Here is an 18,048-nt window from a genome sequence, read left to right as displayed (position 1 = left end):
TGTGGATAAGATAAGACTCTCCCACAAGAAAGGTTCCTATCTTTAAGGAGTTTGTTTTTAATTAGAATATGCTTTTACTAGTAGTTAGTAGCTGAGTATCCTAAGGAGTTCTTTTTTAAGTGAACTTCCCTAGATAGAGTTTTAAGTTATTTAGTCTTATATTTTCAGCATGTCTTTAGATGTTCAGATTCTATTTCAAGGATTGAGATTATGTGTTGGGATCCTAATCTATAAAGGAATCCCACTTAGTATTAGAGTCTTTTAGTAGGCTATAAATAAGAGCCTATTCTTTCTTTGTAACTTAAGTTTGATTGAATAAAGATCGGAATAAAATAGGGTCGTGATTCTCTTTGGGAGGGCTACGGCTGTTTTCTGAACCTTTCATCAGTTACAATCAGCAATTAATCTCAATTTTGAGCAGCCATTAGCCCTCTACAGCAACTCTTACCAAGTAAGTAAACATCCCGGCCCCATCCCTCCTTCCCTACCCACGCAAGCATCCCCTAGCCCTGCCCATTCATCTCCAGCCTCTCCCCTACCTCTCCCCTCTGCTGCGTACCTCTGACATCCACTCCCCCTTGCTGCTGCAATACAGAAGCAGCCCCCAATCCCCCTGCAGCCCCCTTTAGCCCCTACCCCTCAACCCCACGACCCTCCCCAGCCCTTCCCCCACTTTCCCTAGCACCCGCAGGCCTCCCCTCCCCTTCTTTCCAATGGCAGCCCTAGAACCCCAATCCCTGCAACTCTCTATCCCCAGCCCCCTAACATCCTTTTCTTCTTCCCTTATGATTGCACCACCCCTTACGTATCAATCCTACTGTTATTCCCCCCAGATAAGCGTTGTTTCCCAAGGTCTAAAATTTTCCTGCACTTTATCTTCTTCCTCTAAATTTTCTGCAACTCATCTTCAAACTTCTGAAACCTAAGTCAACTTCAAATCCCCTACATTCCAAATCATTAAAACAATGCCTGAAACTACAAGGCAGCCAGTACAGCCGCAACTCCCACCCTACCCGAAACACCCCAAACCCTAGTTTTTCAGGTTTTTGTTAAATTTCAGATCTGAATTGAGCATTACAGAAGTCTTTTCAGATCTATAAAACACCCAACACATTCTAAAATAACCTTTCTCTTTGCCAGAAAATCCTGGGGCAGCCCATAGTTTTAGGGAAAATTCCCACAAACCCTAACCCTAATACTGGGTTTACATCACTCCTCATCATTTCTTAAACTAACTCAAACTCTTAAAAATAGAATAAAATAAAACATAAGAAAAAGACTATTCAGCCGTTATAACTTAAGTTGGGCTAAATCTACATAATTAGACCAATTAAACTAAAAAAGAAAAACCATGTTTTCGTACTTGGCCTAAACAATAAACTTATGGACCCATAGTATAAGCCCACAATCACATAAACCTGCTGAACAGAGACCCAACTCCCATATCTATCAACCCTATATTGATTTCAAAGGGAAATTGGCCAATCTGGTACTTATATTAAAGGAATAAATAAAATGGAAGTATTGCATATTTTCTCTCTCAAGAACCATCATTTTGACTTTGTTAAGAATCCTACTGGATTGGATTGTAACAAGTCCTTCAGAATTCATAAGAAGCTCTTTCTTTATTCTTTACTAGAAGACAAGGACAGAAAACAAGGACAGGATATTTCATGCAAAAGGGTGGATAGATACCTTTATTTAGTTCTACATTCCTTCCATGGTTCCACCTATATACTGAGAATTTTGAATTATAGATTTCAGTTTATAAGTTACAAGATATCCTTACAACTTTCATAATAATAACTAGGGTTCCAAGGATTCACTGGGTTGAATGGCAAAACGAATCAGGAAACAATTCATTTATTCTAAGAGGTCGAGGACTGCCCTACGAATGAAACAGATGTTGAAAGAGTAAATATTCAACTGCAATGGCTGAAATCAAATATGAAACCTAAAGTACTGTGACAGAGGTTATGCCCTCCTCTCCACATCACTGCACGCAAACTTCAAGGGACTGCCTGCTTTCACCATTAGAAGAATCAAAAAAATTTCAAGGATGGTAATTATTTGAAGAGGGAAACAAGATGACTTCATCATGACCTCTGTTGATGATGATACTACATGGGATAACGTTATGAAGCCTATATTTTAGGACACATGTTGATTTCCATGGATAGAGATATTGTGGATCTTGTTACACAGTGATAAAGTGAATGAATTGTGGAACTATTTGAATGTTTTGTATTCTGAATAAAATAATAGCTACCGCATTTATGAGTCATCGCAGCAATTATATAGAACTGATTAGAAGGGTCATCCTTTGATCAAATACTCTGCTACTTCAAACAGGTGCACGAGGAACTCAATTCCATACATCCCATCCCTTTTGATGTCACCCATGTGCAAAAATAGTGTGAGCAACATGCTATTATCAAATTTTTAGAATGGCGTAATAGAGAGTTTTAACTCAACTCAATTCGATTTCCAAAATATCTCATGGATATAAAGTGGCTACATTGTTTGCAACCTTTTAATGAGGCTCCATGTCTCTAGAGAAAATTCACATGATGCTACTCATTTGACACTTCAGTCCCTGCTTCCACTCCCAAGTCAGGAATAAGGAAAAACTACCAGACTGCAATACAAATTACAAAATCCCTATAGTTCTCGGATCATTATTCTTTTGCAGACTCCTAGTTACAGTAGCATGCTGAATTTTTGTGCTAAGCACAATTTCTGTTATGTGGGCCTGCTTAGCTCAGAAGTTGGAGCATTATATCTGTAATGCATTAATAATTAGTTCGATTCCTACGTTTTTCTTAAATCTAATTGGTTCATTTTGTATATGATTTGACTTGAAGGACGTACCTGGAGCACAAGGCTCCCACCACTGCAGGATCAGGGGACAGTCATAAAGTACGCAACCTTAGCCCTACTTTTGCAGAGAGGCTGTTTACATCTTAAACTTTTGACCACTTGATCACAATGGTGTAACCTTAACCATTGCACTAGGGCCCACCCATTTCTATATGACTGACTATGACTCCTTCCTGGTTTTTTCAAAAAATGATCTTCCACTTTCTTGACAGGAACAACTAATTATTTGCTAGAAGATAAGAAAATGTTCCAGAGAAAAATCATAAAGTGATCAACAGTTAAAAAAATAAAAAAATAATAACAAATAATAACAAAAAAGATAACAAAAATAACCCAGGACTAAACTTTAAGTGAAGATTACTGGCCAGTCCATAGAAGATGGGAACCCATATTCAACATCCAAAGCAGTTATGGATATCAGACCTTAAGAGACATCCAAAATGGTGTCAAAAGCCTTGGTGCAGGTTCAGGTCATTTGACTTTGCATATACAGATAACAATTTCCTATTAAAAATGATGATAATTCTCTTTTTCTTTTCAATAGAAACCATAGTATGAGGACTCACCAAAATCTAAGTAATGTCTTGTTTTTCCAAGATTCCAGGATGAGAAGCCCAGTCGTGCTTCTAGAATAGTGTTGGCAGCCTCTTATGTAGAGGTAGTAAGACCAAGAAGGTCTCAAACTCGTAGGTTTGAGCCTCCATTTTTACACTTCTTCCCCCACCCCACCACCCCACCCCACACAAAAACCAAAAAATGGATAAATTAAAAAAAAAAAAAAAAAAAAAAAGAAGCCTATGGGGCCCCGTCTCTGCGATCAGGTTGATGATGACCAAAGAAAAAGAAAGGAAAAAAGGGGGCGAGAGTCGTATTAATATCTCGGAAAAACCAGTAATATCTTAGTATCTCGACAAGATCTCGATACATCTTGAAAATTTAGTCTCATTATATGTTCCCACCCATAACTGGCATTAATTTCTTTGTTTTTTTTGGTCGAAATCTGGCATTAATTTAAACCCAAAAGAGAAATGTGGACCAACTCAAGTGAGATCTCAGTCCAACTGAGTTTTCTGGACCACCATGATGGCCTCCGAAACCCGAGTACTTGAATCGTGATTGTAAGAAATTCCACATGATCGAAAAATTTTGCATGTAGAAGAAGCATACCAGTTCAAAGACTTGGCGAGGCTCGATAATGGACAAGAGGTCATAACAAAAGAAGGCCAAACTGCTATTCAAACGTTTTGCCAAGCTTAACCCTTTTTTGCACCGTTCATGAACTTCTGTAAGTAGGCAATCATACAGCTGCATGATACATCTAAATACACCTTCTTTCAACTGCAATGGTGGAACATCTTCTCCTGAAGCACATAAAAAGAAGTGACAAACTTCGAAACAAATTTAAAAGAAAAACAGAATATACTAAAAGGCAAGATTCAACAGTCCTTTATGATGAGTACAAGAAGCAAAAACCTCAACTATAAAAAAATAAAAAATTATGACAGAATTCTAATTAGAAATATCGAAAGACAAGATCAGAGCTGCAATTCCTATAGAGGTGTTAAACTCATGAATCATACGGTGAAATTAAGGCGGGTTATTGAAAACCAAAAAGGATAAAATACTACTACTTTAAACAAAATTTTTATTTTATGCCATCAAGACCCATGACGGAAGCTATTTACCCTATTAGAAGAGTGATGGGAAGATTTAGAGATTGCAAAAATCAGTTCCAAATCAACGTTGCTGACCTAAAAATAGCTTATGAATGATTCCTTAGAGAGTCAATCTGGAAAGTACTAGAAAAAGTAAGTGTTTCAAGTGAATAGCTGGAATTTGCTAGAGATACGTACAATGGTCTGGTGATACGTGTATGCATTTTTGGTTTCCCTTTGTTTTTTTATTTTTTTTATTTTGGGGGAGGGGGGAGGGTGTGTGTGATGTTGCACGCATTGAATTCCCAACCATATTTGGATATTTGGGTTACATCAAGGATAAGCTTTCAGCCATTGTATATTTGTGCTAATCATGAAAAATTCAACAAGATAGATTGAAGCCGACATTGGTGCCTGCTTTTTGCTGATAATATCATTTTGGTGAATGAGACAAAAGTAGAGCTTATTGTCATATACATATATATATATAATGATAATAGGGTAACATCAAAGATAAGCTTTGAATCCTTATTCATTTGTGTTAATCAAGGATAATTTAAACTAGATAGAGACTATGACACTGGTGCATGCTTTCTGATGATAATATTGTTTTAGGTGGACCAGTCGAAAGGAAAGATAAGTGTCAAGCTATGGAAAAATAAGTATGATTCATATATACATATATATATATACACACACACAAATTCAGGTATATGCATTTAAGAACCAGAAATCATACAGAGTTCTTGAAAACAGTTTGCAACAACCTAAAGGAAGAGTATGATAGAAAAGCCTGTTCTGCTCTAGAGCCATGGACTTTACAATTAGCTCCAAGAAAAACCAAGCCATTGACAAGACATCATCATATACTGGACCAACACGATAGCCTTTAGCCTGCACATACGAATGCAAAGCAAATCGGTGAAGAGGAAAGAGAAAAGAGAAAAGAAAGCTAACATTTAGAAAAGTGAATTTACTATTAATTTCAACATGAAGAAGCACAGTCACCATATTTGAATTTAGAAAAGTGATCTGACTATTAAGTTACATTAACATTGACTAACAAAATTAATCACCCTAGTTAAGAGTATGCATTCAAAGTACCATTTGAAGTTCATGTGGAGAGAGGCCTATATGTTGTGCATGTAGAGACCAAGGTTATCAAGGCGGCAAGGGACACAAGGCGACCAAAGCGATTGGGACACCGCCTAAGCGATTAGGCGACCAAAGCGGTTGGGTCAAAAATTTTCAATACAACTACTTTCTATAATAAGTTAAAAAATAAAATAAAATAAAATCAATAGTCACAATCATCCAAAAAAGAAAGCATTGAAGAATCATAATTATGAAAAATTATCCAAAAAATGAACACAAACATAAGTTCATCATAACAATGACCATGTACTAACAGGGCGAACATGATAAATTAATGGGATAATTACTGTTGCCCCCCTGTAGTTTGATTTTATTACTAATAAAACCCTGTTCTTTACAAAATTACTATTGCCCCCCTTCCTTTAACGGTGTTAAGTAGCCGTTAAGTGTGAATATGTAATGTCTAATTTGCCCTTCATTAAAATTAAGAAATCAAAAGACGATGCTACCCCATTTATAAAAACCAGATTAAATGTCAAATTTACCCTAAACTTCATTTATTTTGAATTAATGAAATGGGCAAAATCCAAATCCGATTTGATTTCCCACTTTCACTAAACTTCATTTATTTTGAATTAAATAAATGGGCAAAATCCAAATCCGATTTGGTGTCCCGCTTTCACTATGCTTCATTTATTTTGATTAAAGAAATGGGAAAAATCCAAATCCAATTTGGTTTCCCACCTTCACTAAACTTCATTTATTTTGAAAATATTTTAGGTGATATTCAGTTTCCAATTTGAGTTGAATTCGATTTTCCTTCCTCTTCGATTTCTATTTGAATTTTATTCAATCATTCTTTCTTTATTTGGTGGTTTTTTTTTAGAATAAAATGGATTATAGCTATTTTTTTGTCCACAGTTAATTAAGGGTACTACTGTAACTTAACAAAAGGATAAATGAATAAAGAGATAAGTATAAGGGTATTTTGGAATTTTTGAGAAAATATAAAGATGTCACATCATTAGTAAACTAACGGAACTTAACGGTAGGCGGGCAATAGTAATTACAAACAAAGTTGAAGGTTGGATCAGTAATTTTGAAAAGTACAGGGGATACAGTAGCAATAAAATCAAAGTACAGAGGGCCAATAATAATTATCCCTAAATTAATAGATCTTATTATTCCGATTTCCAAGTCATTGTCCATTAAATGATTCATTGATTTTCGATTTTGAGTATAGCTCATGCTTCACATTCTGTTGCCAACGGGAACAGGGAGGCCGCCCCAGTAGGGGTGTGGGGGCAGTGCCCCCGGAGCTTGTAGAAGTCCTATGTCACTTTGGGCCTCGATTCCAAAATGACTAAGCTACTAAATTTATATATGGTTTTGTAGAATAAATTTTGATTTTAAAAAAAAATTACGAAAAAAATATTATGCAAAAATGTCAAAAAAGCCGCTTTTTGCGTCTAGGTGGCAATAAGGTGCACAAGGCAACAAAGCGGCAAAAAAAAGTGCGTCAATTAAGCGGTTCAAAACAAAGCGGTCGGACACTTTGACAACACTGGTAGAGAGAGAGAGAGAGAGAGAGAGAGTATTAATAATTACCATGAAATGAATAACCAATTTAATTGTCTAAAAACTAAATTGAAATTAAACATAAAGTACTGAAAATATTGGAGAATCAACTAAACTTATTGTAGGGAATTATTCTCTATTTAGCTAACTTGGTAAATAGTCTTTATAGGTGGCAAGCAATATAATTTTTTTTTTGTTGAATACATAATTCATTAACCAAAAGGAGGGAGGGAGAAGAGTACAACACGAAAGCAAAGAGCAAAGCCTTATCGAAGCTAACAAGACCCTAAACAAAAAGTAAAGCAAAGGAAAAATAAGTAAACATTAAAAGCTAAGAACAATGAACAAAGACAAGCTCAAGGATCAAAGTTAGTTTTTTCAATTTTATTTTCTCCCTTCTTCCTCAAGAGGGCTGGACCTCGACAATGAAATCTTCATCAAGGTGCTGGTATCGATTAGTAGACTGGATGCTTCTCTTGTAACCTTGAACTGGAGAAGGGGTATTAGAGTCGTAGGATCCCTTGGGCTCGATATAGCAAGAGACAACCTACCCGCAATCAATGCCATCAACAATCGAATAAAGGGCCTGGGGAGATGGATGAGGATGGGTCGGACCAAGGTTGGAGGGCTGACAACGGGCAGCGAGTGATGGGGTGGAGGGATGTGGTAGGACAAGGAGGGCCACCGGGAAGACGGATTGGGCCTAGTGGGGTGAGAGGGAAAGGAACAGCTTGGGTCATAGCTGATGGGCTGGAAGGATTGGGCCAAGGGCATTGGCCAAGAGAGAAGCGCTAGCAGCTGGGAAGAAGGGGGATGGGTTAGATCAAACTAAAAGGACAATTTTGTCCAAAATAAAAGATTTGCAACTCTACCAGTGTTTGTTGTCAGTCCCAAGCCTGGGTAAAGAGGAAGGTTGGTGCGTCATGTTGGAAACTAGCATCAGAAAAAACTAAGCCAAACCCTTTTACATGGATTTGACCTTATATGATAAACGCTAAGCTAGGGCATTCCCTGACAAAAGAAGTGACGCACTATGCTATGCCATCGGTGCAGTGACAAGTGGACAAGGGTTAACTAGGGCGTCCCCCGTAAGCAACGCCTGCATCGGTGCCTGGATACAAGAACGGGTTAGGCAAGGGTTCCCGTGTCGTGGACGAGTAGAGAAGCTACTCCAAAAATGTAAGATTAAATTGGCATCTTGGAACATAGGAGCTTAGAATTCATAGACTTTATGAGGAAAAGAAGGATTAATATACCTTGAAAATGTAAGTTCGACCCCGTACTTTCTGTTAGCTAGATTAGTATAGGATTTTATTTTTGATTGGTTAGCGACACGATCAAGTATGAGATGAGACACAAGGGTAGTTTAGTAAATTGATGTTAAGAGGGTATTTTGGTCATGTCATTTTGGGACTTAACTGAGACTAGCTAAGATTTTTAGTTGTGAGCTACATGTAATATTACCCACCCAAGGGAGACAACAAGAGTTTCACCCCAACTTAAGTGAGTTACACGTAAAGAACTCTAATATATAGTAGGGAAACTTGCTTTCATGGCAAATCCATAAAGTCCTTTTTGAGTAACATTCATTTGAATCTTCATGTACCCATGTTCGCACCAACCAGTTCCCCAAGAATTCTTCACCAACCAATACTTAGTTCCATCTTCGTTAGTTCCATAACCAATCATTGTAATTGCATGGTCCATATTGTGCCACACTCCCAATGAATAAACCAGTTGAGCAGAACTAAAAGGTAAACCCACTTCCTTCTATGGCAATAGAGATTAGAGACAGGTTCATTTGCCACTGTATTGAGTAGTGCCTTCTCATTGTTAACAGGGACATCATGATATTCTGTGATCTTTGTTAACAGGGACATGGTAATCAATGTTCTTCTACTAGCAAGTACAATTAATTCCCCTATATGGACAGTTAGATTCACCAGTTAAGCTTTCGATTTTGTTTGAAGAATTGGAACACAATGTCAATAAGACCACCCTTGTAGTCAGAATTGATGCCATTTGTGTCACAATCTACCCACTAAAGTGGCATGTGAAAATGCACGTGTTTGATATTCTTCATATATAAATTTTAAATTTACATTACTTTAAAAGTTTAGTTGATTTTATAAATACGTTCCACTAACAAATGTAGACGTACAAACCAAAATATACATGAAAGCAGAAATCAAGCCTATAACATTAAAAAAGTGAAGAACAAAAGATCACTCTTCATATTTGATAATATTTAAACCTGCGAATTTATCATTCAAGACCTTTGAGGCTCTATCTCAGCCCTAGGTTGAGCCAAATTGCTACCTACTATCGGCGTCTTTGCAAAGAGCCTAAATGTGGACATTGGAGCTGCACATTATCTTTCTTTGTAGAAATCATTACCTACAACTTTTCTTCCTTGCGAAGATCTTGTATGGACATTGGAGTTCCACTTTTATCTTCGTGGAGATTACTACCTACTACCTGCCTCTCGTGATGTAGCCGTTGGAGATACTATTTTATTGAGACAATGGCTACCCACTTCTAGCGGCATTATTTGGATGGTGCCTTTGACATGTAGCTGCTGCTATGCTTGTGGGTGGGGTTCTTGTTCACTATTGCCAATTTTTCTCATTGTTGCATGATTCATTTTCTCTTGTAACCAATTTAGGAAAACCGTTTTCCAAACAGGAGTATACATTTGGTAGGGGGAGAAGAGGCTACACTTTTGTGGAGATTACTACCTACTACTTGCATCTCACGATGTAGCTGTTGAAGATACTATCTTATTGAGACAATGGCTTCCTACTTCTACTGGCATTATTTGGATAGTGCCTTTGACATTGTTGCTGCTGCTATGCTTGTGGATGTGGTTCTTGTTCACTATCGCAAATTTTTCTCATTGTTGCATGATTCATTCTATTTCCCTTGTAACCAGTTTGGGCAAACTGTTTTCTAAACGGGAGTTTACATTTGGTAGGGGGAGAAGAGGCTACACTTTTCAAGGCATCTCTCAACCTCTTATTCTAGTCTTCTACTTATTTTTCTCTTATTTCTATACAGTTACTAGTTATAGATCCAAGGTTTCTTACACTGTATATTTGAGCAAATAAATACCTTAATAAGTAGTGGAGTTGGCTCCTACCATTTTTTAAATAATGGGGATTCTTAGTTTTTGGAGACACTGGTGGATAAATTTTTGGTCTCCCATCATAGAAAGCATTCTCCAAGTCCAAAAGATAAACCCAAATCAACTAAATCTAGGTTATTATTTGAAAAGGAAGAAACATCACTTGATATACAATCCAGGGCTGTTAAAACATCAGGCTTAATTTGATCATAGGCCTTACTAAGCCATTGGATTAATATAAGTGTTTCAATCTTTCCTTCACAAGAAACTGGGTTATTCCCATCAACTTCATAAAGCTTGTTTCTGGATTGTCAAACCTTCTCTATTTCTGTAAAATCGGTGTAATTTGAAAGTATTATTTGTGGTGTCAAGTTAACGAAAATTGACCTTTAAGACGGAAGGCAGCTATTCTTCATGGAAGGGAACTTGTGCATGTGTAGCGAACAAAACCAGCTCACTGACCAAATGACTACTGCACAGCTGAGGTAGGCACAGGTGGAGTAGGAGCCTATGGATTTTCCAAAGGAGTTAATGAAGCTTATCTGAAGGCTGCAGAAGCTCATGTTTATTTCAGATTACAATTACAATTGGGTTTTTTCCCAGCTTGTCTAGCACCCTAATTAGGGAATACCCCTTTTTCTTATGGAATCTCCTTCCCCAATCTGGGTTCTAGGAGATTGCCTCAGTTTCTACCATCTTTCTAATACAAAAATCACTTAGGAAAAAAAAAGAAAAAAAGTTGACCTTTAAGGTAAGACCGTCGGGTGATATTCCTGGTTTAGAATCTTAGCATTCTCATTTGCTTCAATAAAATCTCTTTACTCTCACATTGCTCTTTTAACTATTCAGTTATTTCATCAGTTAATCTACAGGTAGTTGAAGATCTATGTAATCTTCCTTGAATTCTATAAGGCCCATTCCTGCAAGCAAAATAGGGGTTTCAAATCCCTTGCCTGTATCACCTTGACGTAAATCTTCATGATCCAAGAATAATAATACAGAATATTGATCTGAATCACATCAAGAGGCATAGTATGTTGTATGACTAGAAGGGAAAAACTGTGAAATGACAATATTTAAAAGAAACCTAATGAATCTTCATCTCTTTGATTGAAGCTGACAACTTAGAAGTAGTTCACCAAATACTCAATAAGATTAGAAAGCTACAGATCAGGAACAGCATAATGGAGGATTGGTGCCAATTCCATCATTTCCATTCTTGTGCTTCTTCAAAAAATATCTTTGGAATCCTTGATTTCTCAGACTTTCAGTTATAACTTTTCAATCTAAAGCCAAAATGAGCCAGTAGGGCTAAGAATTTTATCCAGATTGAAGTGAACAAGAAGAGCAAGGGTAATCCTAAGATAACCATAGGACTTAGGAGAAGTGGCAAGAACGGATATGCATTTTTTAAGCCTTGTACCTAGCATGGCCTCAAATGGAGCTCATTGGAATGCAAAGATCCATGTAGCTAACCCCATTATGTTGTTGTAATCAAAATCCAAAACATTACCGTTTCCTTAATCAAAATCCAAAACATTACTGTTTCCTTGTTCTCCTATACTATTGCCGAAACAGGGATCTGCTTAAGGTTGTGTACTCTCTGATGTTTCTAAGCTTTAGCATGTTAAAATCAATCATAAGCTTGGGGATGGAAAGTTAGTGATGTGAACAAGGGCTCACCCTTTAGCCAAAAGCATGGAGTGGGACCGAAGGCCACTCCAAAGTGGCGCAACTAGGGCTGGCCAAACCCTCCTGGAGGAGTATTTTGGTCAATTTCAGCCCTAATTATCTGTGGAAATAATTTTTCAGAATTTGATTTTTAATTTTCAGAGTTTTGTTTAGTTTAGAAGTCTTGGTTTGATTTGTCAGTTGAGTTCTAGAGAAATTAGGTGTCTTTAAAAATAAAATAAAATAAAAAAAAGAGACTCGTAAATCTCTTTTATTACAAGAAGAGTTCCTTTCCGTGTGTTTGAATCTTAGTGTCTTGGGGAATATTTTCAAGAAGATTACATTAGTTGTTAAGTTTAAGTTTAAGTCTTTTAATTGTGTGGCTGAGATTAAATGTAAGGGATCTCCTAAATTATAAAATTCACAATTAGATCAAAGTCTTTTGGCATATGCTGTAAGTAGCCTAGCCTTTCATTGTGATCCTTAATTCTGGAGTACTAAAATTATTGAAGAATTGCAGCCAAGAAGGTGCAGCAGGGTCCTTTTGAGGCACATCTTGCAGTTGTCAAGCTCTCTCAATTTTAGTCAAGTTCTGTCCTGCAATTTCAACAAGAAGTCCAGCAACTTTTGTTTTCCAGATTCTACAAACAAGTTAGTTGAACCCCTCCCCAACCCCAGCCCTAATCTCTCTTCTTTCTCCTCTTCTTCCCATACCCCGGGGCTCCTATTACTTGCTGTTTCAGACAAAGAAACATCAAGAGAACACCAAGAATCTCTCTTCTCTCTTCACTGACTTGCGGCAGTCCAGAAAAGAAAGAAAACAGAACGAAGAAAAGAAAAGAAAAGAATTGGAAACAAAGAAAGGAAAGAGACTGCCCAAGATATTTTCCTTCCCTCTGAGATCAAGCCCATAATTACCCAAAATCTTCCCTAAACCTTAACCAAAACAAATCATATAGTCCCCTTCTTTTACCCTTTATCAACCCATCTAGTTTTGTCTAACCAAATCTTGCTTAATCCCAAGCCATAAGGATTTGCCAAAACCCTAATTCTTCCTTTTTCCCAAAAAAAATCCCAACCATTTGATTTGTGATAATGGAGTTTCCAACATAACTAGATTGATCCTTTTCATCCCATATTAATTTTAAGTATTTCAAATCATCCCTTAGGAGCTTATCTTCTCTGCATATTAATTCCTTTAATTTTAGGATTAATCATTGGTACCTTGGATCAACCCTTTTGACTTTTGGAGATTAATTGCTGGAAGACTCTGGGAAAACCCTCAATTTTAGGAAAAACGTCTCAGGAACCCTAAGCCTAAATTGGGTTCCATAATTTAGACTTATAACTTCAACTTTAGCCAAGTAGGAAGACCCAAAGAAAAACGTCACTCCCATTTATTTGCCCAAATTCATTAAATATTAGATTAAAATTTTGATAGGATGTCTAAAGTAGGGGCATTTTAATATATATCCATCCCATTGATAGACATAATTCCATAACCAAGAACCTGAGTACTTCTCGAAAGTCAGACAACACAACAGTACAACACGGAGGATACCATTGGATGACAACATAATATCAAGAAGGAACAAAATGACAACATGGACAAGCCACAAAAATGCAACAACTATAACAGAGACACATGCCAACGAAGTCAAAAGCAATGTAAATCACCTTACTACGGGCCAAACTTCCCCACACAGTGGACAGTCCAGGATAAACTGGAAGTTGTCTACCCCCAAAGTCATCAAAAGCATAATCCACATAGTTTACAAGGAAACGATTTCTTTCAGCTCCATCAGAAGACTCCTGCTGCACTCTGCTAAACATTTTCACATCAAAACTTTGTTAATAGTTTGAAACCATTGACAACAATAACACTCAAAAGGATTTGACATTACATCATCAAGTTAAACAAACAAGTAGGATATAAAGAAGAAAGCTGACCTAGGATGGACACAGATCACCAAGAAATGCAAAATGTGCAAATGAAAAAGAGGACAGTTACATGGAAACCATTTGCATATCAACATGTGAAGTGCATTTTTCAAGAACTATAACGAGGCAAAGTTAGGTCACAAAAACCAAATATTACAAATCAATGCCACAGATGAATAGCTAAAGACTAGCATGTTATACCTACTCTTTTAACATCCACCACATCATTTTTAAAATCTTTATCCATTATTATACATAATCCATTTTTACTAATTTTATCCCCAGTATACCAGAGTTTAAAGTCATCCAACTCTTTAGTTGTTTTACCCTTCCATCTAGTCTCTTGAATGCAAGCTATATTAATCCTTCTTTTCTTCATAACATCTATCAATTCTAAGCTCTTACCAGTTGTAGATCCTATGTTCCAAGATGCCAATATAATCCTACGTTTTTTTACTAGCTTCTTTACCCGCACTCGTCCACGGTGCGAGAACCCTTGCCTATTTATCACCTCATCCGGACGCTGATGCGACGAGTCGCATAAAGGGGACGCCCTAGCTAACCCTTGCCCACTTATCACTACACCCGGGCCATAGTGTAGCGCGTCACTTCTTTTGTTGAGGGACGCCTTAGCATAGCGTTTATCATATAAGGTCGAATCCATGAAAAGGGTTTGGCTAAATTTTTTCCGGTGCCGGCTGCCGACCTGATGCACTAAGCCTCCTCCTTTACCCGGGCTTGGGACCGGCAGCAAAACACTGGCGGAGTTCCCCCCCCCCCCTCTCCCCCACCCCCTTTCAACACAGTAGGTCCAAAATAGCTAATGAAAAATCCGGGGAAAAGCACCTTGTTTAGGCAAAATTTCAGCCATTTCGGTGCCTTTCAGTTTCACTAAACTGGTAGTCTTAGAAACATCCCAGTGACCAATGCTGCACTTTTATCTGTCTTTGTTGTAAGGACTACACTTGTCTACCTTAAGAAAAAGCCTTACGATGTTGTTGATACTGCTATGTTATTTTTCATTTCAGTTGGTGTTCTCTAATGCATCTGTGTCTTTTATTTGGCTGTTGTCTTAATTTGCTTGACACGAAAACCTTGCTCCTAGCACTGCCGATGATGTTTGCATTTCATAATCATATACTGGAAGGAGGTAGGCATCGGTGCCAGTAGGTTGCCTCATTGCAACTGGAGGTCATCGGCTTGAAAACAGAGAGAGCCTCTACGTAAAAGAAGCTGTAAGTCTGCATACATCTGCCCATCACAGAGTATATTTGCAGGACATTGGGCAATAGATACACATCTTTATTGGTAAATGGTAATACACTATATTTGTTAAATCTTCTGAGAAGATGTGAACTGAGGCTCTGAACCATGGATTGAAACCACTTCCATGATTCTCAATTCCATTGTTAATCTAATTAATCCTAAACATACATTTAAAATACCACACAAAAATATGCAGATTTCCATCACAGTTTCCATCATTTCAACAACTTCTACTGGACTTTTCAATGATTTTCCTGATTTCATGGAAATATTGTGTATCCAAGGGTTGAAATCACCCTCCAAACGGAAACTTGAAACCTTGGGAAAATGTGATCACCTCATTATGCCCTATAAGGAGTCTGCCACAAGATGTAAAATTAGGATCAGGCACTTCCATCAGGACCACCAACTGAAAGTTTAAGATGCATATTCACTAGTAAACTAGTTAACGGAGCAATCAGCCCAAAAGTTCACTCATCTTCAAAGATTATGTAAAGTATATTTAAATGCAGGGCAATCCTTTATAAAGATGAAATTGCAAAACATCTGATTCCCGAAAATGATCAAGAAGCATACCTCGTTAATATATTGACCATGGCACGGAAGGCTGCAACCTGAAAATGCCAAGGAAACAGCAAACTAATAAAATGAAACTGCACAAAGAAATGTCTAAACATCAACATTACAATGGTCCATGAAGCCAACTCATAACCAACAGCCGCCAACACCTAAAGGCACACACGCAACAAATATGACAATCATAGAGAGACAGGTTTAGAAGAACCTGAAGGGTTTCACCACCATCGCCTATGAGATGGAGAAGCATATTCAGAGTTGGATGCAGAAACTGAATCAAAGCAGTTGAATCAACATTCTTTAAACTGTTGATGGCCTGAATACAAAAGAGAAACATTAACAAAGACATCCAGCTAACAGACACATCTAACAACTTCAACACACCCTGAAAAGTGAAAAGCAAAATGATAGGTACTCACACACACATACACCCGTGAGGACAAAACATTTGTGAGGATGCCAATCATCCCCTTCCACACCCCCCCCCCCAACCCCTAGAAAAAGAAAAGAAAAAAGGGCTGCATATAAACAATCAATCACAAATCCACACTGCACACATGAAGGTAGACGCAGAAGAGTGCAACTCTAAGCCTGCCTCATGGAAAATGGGCTTGGCAACACATATCCTATTTCACAACTTGTACATAGAATTTAGGATTAAGAGATGAAAAGAGAGAAGAGAGAAAGGAGAGGAAGAGTCCATCATATGCCTTTGGAACTTCACTTGAACTTCTGAAATCACCATCACACTGTAGCTTTATTTATAGGAGCATTACCACACTCTCCTGGCCCTAATGAACCATTCCTTTTCATGAAACTCTCTTTCCCGTCCTTATGAGGGTGACAGACAAAGGACAAGGCAGCAGAGGAAGATTAGTGCGAGGTAGAGCATATGAGAGTGAAGCAACGAAGGAGTCTAATCAATCTAGGAAATGAAAAAAGATTACAACTTGAACTAGAAAACTAATCCTACACAAAGTCTAACATCAGCACCTTCCATCCATCAATAATTAGTGCCTAAAGCTAATTCTTGATGGGGCTACTTGATTCCTAAAATGCCCCTGTAGCACAAGTCAACTTTATTTATGGCCAAATTGTTGCCATCCCTAACCCATGTGTATCAATGGTTTGAGCTTTCATGAGATCTCGGCAAGGTCTCACAAGATCTTGGTGATAATTTGAAACCTCTTGAGTCAAGATGCCTACAAAATGACAATATCTTGGCTGAGAACCCAGTCGAGTAAGCTCTTTAAATACAAGACCCTAACATATTCAAACATTTTGTGATGCAGCTACCTATGGATGTTGTATGGAACAATCCGAGAAGGATCGTCATTTGGGTGCTATCATAGACATGTCCAATCCTTTGATTGCAAGAGGAATTGCAGCACCTTCTCTCACAAACCATAATAAGATGCAAAAAAAATTAGGGAGTAATAGAATTGAGCAATTGGTGTATGTGTGCTACAACATGAGATAAAGATTAAAGTACATACATGAGGATAGGGGGCATGTCTCTTCACGAGAACGGACTGAGTAGGTGTATATTTTCCATGCGGCAAATGAGGACGAGGATGATGTGATATACTAGTGGATTAAGAATCAAGGTGCACCAAAGGTGGATCAGCTAACCCACAATTGCCGCAGCAATGGACCAAGTTGAGGTGGAGGTCCACACATCTTTAGATGAGGGTATAGTCAATGTCCGATATTTTGCCCGCCTACATGTTGGGGTTTCGGTGGTTCGTGAAATTTTGCCGACATTTGGGGGTTGTTTAGGTCAAATTTAGGATTAGAGGGCTAACTCTTACCATATGCCTTTCCATCATGTCTTGTGATTCAAATTACAAGAGTCAATCAATCTTCTCTTACCATATGCATTTCCGACACATCTTGTGATTCTAATAATAAGAGTCAATCAATCTTCCCATGTGCATTTCAATCACATCTTTGGATTCAATTGCAAGAGTCAATCAACCTTACCTTATGCATTTCAATCACATCTTTGGTTTCCAAATATCTTGCCAAGTATGCTCCCATCCACGATTGATTGGCTCCTATAATTGGAAACCAAAGATGGAAAACACTGAAAAATCAAATCGAAGTTCGCCCAAAAAGGGGAAATTTTTCACTGGAAAGTCAATTATAAAGGGCGAGAAATCGCCAAATTTATCGCAATAATTTGAGAAATCGAAGATATTTCAACTGTTCGGCGATATATCGCCGATTTTTTGCAAAACTTGTTTCATCACTTAGCGAAAC

At 37.7% G+C, this 18,048-nt stretch overlaps 1 protein-coding gene across 11 annotated transcripts in view; it reads right to left on the bottom strand.

Moving 5' to 3' along the window:
* SPK1 (guanyl-nucleotide exchange factor) overlaps positions 1–18,048 on the bottom strand; it is a 133,746-nt gene that overhangs the window by 32,938 nt on the left and 82,760 nt on the right. For 10 of the 11 annotated variants that reach the window (XM_089136410.1, XM_089136407.1, XM_089136406.1 and 7 more), the window contains 5 exons: positions 15,995–16,102; positions 15,787–15,824; positions 13,681–13,828; positions 5,303–5,429; positions 4,048–4,241 (listed from right to left, as the gene is read on the bottom strand). In XM_089136410.1, the coding sequence (XP_088992536.1) occupies positions 4,048–4,241; positions 5,303–5,429; positions 13,681–13,828; positions 15,787–15,824; positions 15,995–16,102 (615 nt within the window). The remainder of the gene's footprint in view (positions 1–4,047; positions 4,242–5,302; positions 5,430–13,680; positions 13,829–15,786; positions 15,825–15,994; positions 16,103–18,048) is intronic. The other variant, XM_089136405.1, reaches the window with a different exon arrangement.

Source organism: Hakea prostrata, chromosome 10 (genome assembly GCF_041222555.1).
Source record: "Hakea prostrata isolate BN-2017 chromosome 10, UWA_Hpros_2, whole genome shotgun sequence".
NCBI classification, from domain to species: Eukaryota; Viridiplantae; Streptophyta; class Magnoliopsida; order Proteales; family Proteaceae; genus Hakea; species Hakea prostrata.
This window is presented reverse-complemented; position numbering and strand designations above follow the sequence as displayed.